The 8,055-nt window shown below is 45.4% G+C and overlaps 4 protein-coding genes across 4 annotated transcripts in view; 2 read left to right on the forward strand and 2 right to left on the reverse strand.

Moving 5' to 3' along the window:
• PHALS_02709 (uncharacterized protein) overlaps window positions 1-970 on the reverse strand; it is a gene marked incomplete at both ends in the record, with an annotated part of 1,090 nt that extends 120 nt beyond the window's left edge. The window contains 7 exons of the mRNA XM_024717141.1: window positions 1-90; window positions 156-211; window positions 271-301; window positions 378-435; window positions 492-637; window positions 700-827; window positions 892-970. The exon at window positions 1-90 is cut by the window's left edge and continues 120 nt beyond it. Coding sequence (XP_024582669.1) covers window positions 1-90; window positions 156-211; window positions 271-301; window positions 378-435; window positions 492-637; window positions 700-827; window positions 892-970 — 588 coding nt within the window. The remainder of the gene's footprint in view (window positions 91-155; window positions 212-270; window positions 302-377; window positions 436-491; window positions 638-699; window positions 828-891) is intronic.
• A 137-nt stretch (window positions 971-1,107) lies between these two features.
• On the forward strand, window positions 1,108-2,262 carry PHALS_02710 (Protein phosphatase 1, regulatory subunit, and related proteins; the record flags this gene model as incomplete). The annotated part of the gene is made up of 6 exons (XM_024717142.1): window positions 1,108-1,209; window positions 1,272-1,451; window positions 1,510-1,588; window positions 1,649-1,782; window positions 1,880-1,957; window positions 2,029-2,262. The coding sequence occupies 6 exons, from the start codon at window positions 1,108-1,110 to the stop codon at window positions 2,260-2,262; spliced, it is 807 nt and encodes a 268-aa protein (XP_024582670.1).
• An 80-nt stretch (window positions 2,263-2,342) lies between these two features.
• Window positions 2,343-4,075, reverse strand: PHALS_02711 (t-complex protein alpha subunit; the record flags this gene model as incomplete). The annotated part of the gene is made up of 2 exons (XM_024717143.1): window positions 2,343-3,674; window positions 3,767-4,075. 2 exons carry the CDS (start codon window positions 4,073-4,075, stop codon window positions 2,343-2,345), a joined length of 1,641 nt encoding a protein of 546 aa, XP_024582671.1.
• A 150-nt stretch (window positions 4,076-4,225) lies between these two features.
• Window positions 4,226-7,553, forward strand: PHALS_02712 (condensin-2 complex subunit; the record flags this gene model as incomplete). The annotated part of the gene is made up of 4 exons (XM_024717144.1): window positions 4,226-5,056; window positions 5,130-5,708; window positions 5,775-6,047; window positions 6,231-7,553. 4 exons carry the CDS (start codon window positions 4,226-4,228, stop codon window positions 7,551-7,553), a joined length of 3,006 nt encoding a protein of 1,001 aa, XP_024582672.1.
• Between the last annotated feature and the right edge of the window lie 502 nt (window positions 7,554-8,055).

The raw sequence follows: 8,055 nt of genomic DNA on the forward strand, positions 1-8,055 counted from the left end.
AGCCACAATATATTTTGTGCCGCTTTCGTCGTTCGGATCGGGAAACTCGATGGAGCCAAACTCCGCCTCCAGCGTTGGAGACCGTCGATTCTACAGACACATAGTATTGTAAACGCCTATAGTCTGGATACATCTGTTAAAAGTCGGCGCAGTACCGTGTAAGCGTCGTCGCCATTTGTTGACACACTTAAAAGACTACTTTTGCCTACACCTGCAGAGCCCAGTAAGATGATCTTGTATGTGGAATTTATTGCAAGCTTAGTAGCAGACAGTTGTCGTCGTGGTGAGGATTGCTGTGATCCTGGTAGTTTTGCAATGGCAGCAGATAGTTCGTCACCGTCTAATTGCAATGAGTCTCGTAATTCGTGCCGAGTAACAATTCCGGCTTCAACATCCACAAAGCGAAGAGTTATAGGTCGTGGGGTGGCCTGCAAACTGCAATGATGTTACAAGATGCTTATAAGTTATTTGGTTTACACGTTAAGACAAACCTTAGAATGATCTCTTCGCAAGGCACGTCAACCAGATGAAAATCATTTATGTGGGTTAGGTATAGTCCGGGTCGCAGCGTCAAGTGCTCTTGACCAAGTTGCAAGTGCTTATTGTACCGTTGAGCTGGTCCGCTACCATCAGGGCCCTGTATCCGTCCAATTGTAAAGATAAGCACTTTCAAATTCGCTTTTTACATAACTCCATCACCTTTGTAAGTTCCAGCAAACGTATTGTGTAAATGCCATTGCCAGTGTCCGAAGTCTGGGCTGGGTGAAAGCGTAACCCAAGCTTCTCACTTGGAAATTTTACGCGAAAGGCGATCTGCCATGGCAAATCTATGAACCATGGTGAAAAGAAGTCAAAAGGGCATTCATGAAAATGTCAGTGAGCTTAGCGTACAGTCTGAGTCGTCATCAGCTAAGAAAGCCTCAGCCGAAAGAAGCGGAGGCTGAATTTGCAATTCTAATGGCGATGACATTTTTGTCAGCCGAGTGGTTATTACACTTCAAGCAACTTGACGTCTCCGGATTACTGACGGTTTTGAAGCGACCGCTTGGTGAGACACCAACATCTAAAATCTGCTAGAAAAAAGAGTAAAAAAAGCTTGCATCAAGCATGTCTGAAGAAACATACGTCCGAACATACGCAGAGGGGTTGTCACGAATTGATCGTGTCGTGGACGACTCCGGCTACGCATTTACGGCTCTCGATGTCGCTGTAGGTTCAAGTTATGCCTTGAATTATGTCACTTTACGCTTACAGTTTGGTGTTTCATTCAGGAGAAAGGTCTCGCGAGTCTGGAGCCGATCAAGAGTTATTCGCATTTGCTCTTTGTCAACGTTTCGAAGAACCAAATATCTGATGCGTCACCTCTTTTAGATCTTTCGTACCTTGTGTGCGTGGATCTGTCAAAGAATGTCCTCAAATCAACGCCAGATTTTCCACAGCCATACTTGCAGGTAAACTGCGATCACATTTAGCGATTTTGATAATGAAATCACACTGAAAATGGTGCAGTCGCTCGACGTCTCTGATAACCAGATCACATCTCTTCAAGGCCTTTCGTCGGCCTCCTTGACAGTGCTCAAGATTAATGGTGATTGTGCTTTAAGGATTCGTCGAACATTAAAATTCACATGTTATCCTGATTTTCCAGGTAACGGGTTGACAAGCCTCGTTGGTCTACAGAATTTACCATCCATCAAAACATTGGAAGCAGCTCGCAATGATATCATAGATGTTGAAAGCCTTGCAAATGATACAGCGCCAAGGCTGGAAACGCTGCACCTGGTAACCGTTGCCTTCACATTCTTCAATAATTTGGAAATTTGATGAGATTATGCTTCGCTGCGCATTGGCTTCTGTCGAAATTTTGATACTGAGACAGGATGAAAATAAAATTACGACGATTATGGGCATTGAAACTCTGCAAGAGCTAAAGACGCTCTCAATTCAACAGAACTACGTAAAATATTGCTTATCTGTTTGTATATGTTTACGATTGATGAGCTGACAATCTTTTGTTTTGGGTGGCAGATTGAATCTTTCGAATCCATCCAGCAACTGAGGCTTCTCACCAAGCTAACTTCACTTAATCTGACCGGAAATCCCGTGACACAAGCAAAAGATTATCGTGAATCTGTCATCTTGCTCGCACCATTGCTTAAACACCTTGATGGTGAAACACTTACTGACGAGGATCGCTTTGCTGCATTAGAGCTAAAGCGTCGGCGAGAGATGGAGGCTATGGAACAAGCTGAAGAGAAGTAGTAAAGCTTTGAACCTTTTAAGAACGTCTTATTATAAACGCTAAGGCCACGTATTTTTGCTGTCAACGATGTATGTGGAGCTTACTGCTGGGGCTCTTCCTTAGGGTTGAGCTTGATAAGATCGTCGATTCGCAATATGGTAATGGCAGCCTCCGTGGCAAAGCGTAGGCTTTTGATCTTGCTTATAGCAGGCTCGACCACACCAGCTTCCAAATTGTTTCGCACAGTGCCCTCTAGCAGGTCCAGACCCGAAAATCGCAAGTCGCACTTGGCAGCATCACTTTGCGATGTATTGTGGTGCGCACGGAGGCGCGCAACGAGCTCTGAGGCATCCTTGGCAGCGTTGACTGCCAGTGTTTTGGGGATTACTAACAGCGAGTCAGCAAACTCGGCGATGGCCAATTGCTCTCTGGAGCCCAACGTTGTCGCAAAGTTTTCCAGGTAAATAGACAAAGCCGCTTCTACTGCCCCGCCACCAGCAACGAGCTGGTTACTTTCGAGCATTCGCTTCACAACCATAAAAGCATCGTGCATGGAGCGATCCATCTCATCAAGCATGTTCTCATTAGCTCCACGAAGTACTACAGTAGTGGCTTGGCGCGTCTTGCAGCCCTTAATGTATATAAGCTCGCCATCGCCTACACGCTCCTCGCACACTTCGTGCGCCTCGCCCAAAGCCAAAGGGTCAAAAGTCTCTTCGCCCTCCATGTCGGCAAGCGTAAGCACAACTTGACCGCCTGTGGCCTTTGCAATACGCAGCAAATCTTCTTTCTTACAGCGTCGAACACCCATGCATCCGGACTCCACAAAGTATTTCAGACACAAGTCATCAATCCCTTTGGTCGTTAAAATCACGTTGGCACCCGCGTCGATCATCTTCTGGATCTTTTCTTTGGTGATGTCAACCTCACGCTGACGAATCAGCTCTAGCTCATTTGGGTCGTTAACAACCACCTGCACACCCATTTGCATACGGTGACGCTGCAGATCAAAGTCTAACAATGCAATCTTTGCATTTTTTATGTATGTGGGCATCTGCTGTGAAGCCTTCGTGCAATTTAGGGCAAATCCATCCACTAGATGCGTCTCGAGCGCGCTTTTACCATGGGCCTTGAGCACGTTAATCGAGCTGACGGGATACTTAAACCTAATCTTACCCTTGGCACCTTCCTGTTCTACTTTGACGGACGACACAGCGTCCACGACCAAATTGGCAAAGAAATCACTTTCAGGGCCAATAATCTTCGACGACATGCTGGTCTTCGCAGCGTTTACTAAGCTTTCACGACCCAGCGAATCTACGGGCACGCACAAATTTTCCTTAATGTACTTGACAGCCTCACGCATAGCGATACGGTATCCAGCAATAATGGACGTAGGATGTATCTTGGTCTTGACCAGCTCGTTGGCGCGCTGCAGTTAGCAGTAATTCCCAGTGAATACCACCATATTAGAGCTATTAATTAATAAAAAAGACTGATAGAATATCCTGAGCCTATGAATACCTTGAGGAGCTCAGCCGCTATTATAACAACGGACGTAGTACCATCGCCAACTTCCTGATCCTGAAGACCGGCAAGCTCTACAAGCACCTTTCCCGCAGGCTGCTCAACCTCAAGCTGCTTGAGAATAGTTGCGCCGTCGTTAGTGATAGTTACGTCGCCAATATCATCAACGAGCATTTTATCGAGTCCTACAGGGCCCAATGAGCTCTTGACGATGTTGGCAATAGCCACTGCTGCCGTTACGTTTAATTCGCGCACATCCTTTCCCGTTGTGCGCGTGCCGTCTACTACCAGGTCTGCCGTTTCCATGTGTGACTACTTCGACGCCCGTGTCCAAACGATCGTGAGTAGGGGGAATTAGGATATCTATGGATATGTGGTGTTTCCGACACAACTTGATCATCGCGGTTTATTCCAAGAATTTAATTCCGCGCGCACTCATTTAAAAATTTCGCAGCCATGAAACCTTCGCTGGCGGAAGCGATCGCGGCACTCAAACGCGGTGACGCATCAACACTGTCAAAAATAATGGATAAGCGAAAGCTGCAACATCGAAAGCCTAAAGGAAGCAAGCGCAAGGTAAAGGACTCTGAAAACGCCGAGATAGAGGATACGATAGAAATTCACGACGAGGTGGGCTCGCTAACCCGCGCGCAGCTGAGAGCCTTTTATCCGGCAGCTGTACAACTTGTTGCTCCAAGCGATAACGAAGAGGAGGAAGGTAATCGCCTCAAAGCTCGTGAGTGTATTGCCGAGTTCACAACGCTTCTGGTTGAGGCCAAGGATGCTTCAATCGACAAGGAGGAGCTATTTGCTGTAGCCCAAGAGCTTCACGATCAGCTTTTGACTCTGAAAGGAGACAAAAATCAAGTACTTGCCACGCAAGAAGCCATAGCATTGCTCTGTGAGTCTTGCTGGAGATACAACTTGTGTGGACGCGCATATTCGTTGGTAACGCAGCTTCTGCCTTACTTAATTGTGCGCAGTTATGAATCCCCATCAACAGGTTTTTTTAACTCGAGGAAGCACCCGATACGTCGGTTGTTTGCTGTAAAAAGTGCACTTTCTCTGCTTGATTTTGATGACGATAGTAGCGGGTTCTTGAGAGATATCTTGTTGCGGTGCTTCATCCAACCAACTTTTTTCAGATCACCGGACGCGGTATCATTTTTAAGTTTTTTGTTCACTTTACACGTGCCATTTATCGAGGATATCAACGAGACCATCAGAAATCAGATACCAAACCAGCGAAACTCAATTCTCGTCAAATATGGTAGCATCTACTTCAAGGTAAATCACGGTTATTTTATTACTAAATCAGATGATGTGAGGATTGTTTCTTATTGTCACTTGATGCTTGTAGGCCTGGGTTAGTAGCAAGGAAAGTTGCAAGAAGAAAATCGAAGAGGAGTGCATTCAACGATACGTCTGTGACGCAGTCCATGCGAGTAGCCTCTCTCTCTTTAATGCAGTACGCACAGTATTGCAGATATTCTTCGAGAACAAACGACATATTGGTGTAGATGAGATGCTCTATCGCATTTGCAGCCCCATTTTATGGCGTGGAGTAAAAGCTCCTAACGATTCGGTCCGTCGTCAAGCAACAATACTGTTATTTGATAACTTTCCGCTCCGTGATCCATCGTTCAATAATGAATTGATGGACCTGACTTTACAGAAACAATTTGACACATTTGAAGAAATCTTAGGTGACTCACATCCAGCACTTAGGGTAGCAGCTATTGAAGGTGTATCAAAGGTGCTGTCTACATACTGGGAGCTGATTCCAGCTGAGACTATTCGTTGCTTCATTTCGAAGCTCGTTGTGGATTTGGTAAATGACGTGTCCTCCAGTACTGTCCGTGCTGCGGTATTTGAAGGCGTTCAGTTCATCCTCGACAATCACAACTCACATGCAATCCTAAAACCACTCCTTCCGAAGGTTAGACTGCATAAGTTGGACTTTTCATAGCATTGGCTGATACCATCTGACGCAATGTATATACAGCTCGCACCTTTGATCAATGACCGGAATGAGAAAGTACGTGCTGAGTTTGGAGCTCTATTGATTCGGGTCAAGAGTATCCGAAACTTACACTTTTACGACATCGTTCCAGTTAACGACTTGCTTTATCGTATGGTAGAGGACCGTGACAGCCCATTAGCATGCAAGCAGCTGGTTTCCCTATTCTTGAACTCGTACTTTCCTCAAAGCGTTGGAGGATCTTCGCAAGTGGCTCGGTGTCTCGCTTTGGTAAAAAAAAATCCAGAGGCTGCAATGGTTTTTTATGCAAATGTAGTAGAGCATGTATCGGTTGGCTCTGTGTGCAAATTGGCTGCCCTTTTACTCCGCTGCTCTCTCAACTTTGTGTCAAAGCGCCTGAAGCAGACCCAGGAATCGGAAGATGATGACGTTGAGGATGAAGAGGACGATGAAGAGGGAGGTTTTAGCGTGGTTGGCCAGGTTGTCGTGCTAGAAATTATCGCAAATGTTCTTCATAGCGTGAACGTCAAGGTGTTCGGAGACAATCGTTATGCTGAATGCAAAACCTTCCTGCGTGAGCAGCTGAACGTCAACTCTTTAGAAGCACTTCTACTAGCTTACAGCAAAGACCGTCCTTACGATCAAGAAGCCCTCAGCTCTATTTGGAGAATCATTGGCTACCTCGGCGACCTGGCTGAAGAAAATTTGCTGGAGCGATTGGTGGGAAATTTTATGGAATTAAATGCGACCTCCAACCGAAAACTTCTAGAGTCAATGGTTAATTGCATGGTGCAGTGGGACCGGCTTCCGCTCTTGACATCAAAATTGGCAAAATTTCTTCATTTATGGCGAAAAAACAAATTACGCATTGACACGGATGGATTTAAATCAAAAAAATCGACTGCGTTAAAATTAAATCCTGTTGTGGTACTTGGTACAATTGAGTATATATTTCAGCTTCCGACTGTCAAAAATCTCAACACTCTTCTCCAACCTGTCGTTGAGGCCTTAAATAAATGCGTAGAGCCCGTTCTCGAATATGAGGTTGACGAGGTCAAAGAAGCATATATGGCAAGCCCATTTTTGATTATCCGTCTGATAGAAATTTATGCAAGAGGCTTGGTGATGGCTGAATGTGCTCACGTGAAAGATGAAACTTCTCTGCTGGTAGAGAAGTCAACCAAGCGCTTGAAAAAGAACGACGATTTACGTGACTTGCAGCCTTCTGAATTCTTCACCCCACCCATGCCACTCAATCCGCTATTATGTTGGCTGGCTCAGCTAATGCTACACTTTCGCAATGAAGTTGAGGTGGGAGATGTATCAAAGCGTGGAAAAAAGCGGCGACGGAATAAAAATACAGATGAAGTCCAGCCAGCACCTTTGAAGGAGATGCTGAACCGCTGGCGTAATTTATTTTCATTCGTTTCATTAATGGCAGCCGAAAGCGCTGCATTTGCACTTGAGCGCACACACTGGTTGCAAAATGGCCCAGCAGCCGACTTTATTGATGCATACACAGACACCCTGTCTGACACTTTGCAAAAAATGAAGTTCTCCGAGCGCACAGTGTTTTACCAAGCTGGACAGCTTTTGCATTTGCTGGGCAGCGCTAGAATTCAAGCTCTCAGTTCTACGAAAACGAGTCTTGTGTCTTCTCTCGAGCATTGGATAAGCAAATTACAGCAAGCTTTACTAAGCGCGCATAAAAAGTATCAAGAAATGTGTGATGACATCTGGCCAACAATCAGTGCTTCATTCAACGAGCAATGTGCACTGAAAGAATCGGAAACAGTTGTGTAAAATCTGCATCGGGCGTTAAACGCATACATAGTAAAAATGGGCATTTTAACAGGGTACAACAGACAGACCACGGATTGATCACACCTTTAAATTTACATGAAAGTCTGAGTGTGTAACGAACTACGGATATGTACATTATCGAAAAAACGGTGCCAAGATAGCCCAATAAATAGTTTGTGAATGCTGTCGTTTCTGGATGCTAGGGCTAACCATCTAGCTGCTGTGTGACTTCAAGGCTGTAAGCATTTGGCTCTGCGGATTAATTCAAGATTCATCAACTGGACTCACAGGTCGGGTCTCACAAACCTGAACGCACGAATGTGTCGTCTTAAATTCGAGCTCTGCCAGTGAAGGCCTTTCACCAGGATCAACTACCAAAAACTTCTTCAATAAATTTACTAGCGGCTCCTTTCCCGTCATGGCCACCTCGTCTTTTTCGAGTAAATATTCCACTCCGAAATCCTCCAATAGCCTAAAACGGTTATCTTTGCGTATCGGCTCG

Source organism: Plasmopara halstedii, assembly GCF_900000015.1.
Source record: "Plasmopara halstedii genome assembly, contig: Scaffold_2061, whole genome shotgun sequence".
NCBI lineage: Eukaryota > Oomycota > Peronosporomycetes > Peronosporales > Peronosporaceae > Plasmopara > Plasmopara halstedii.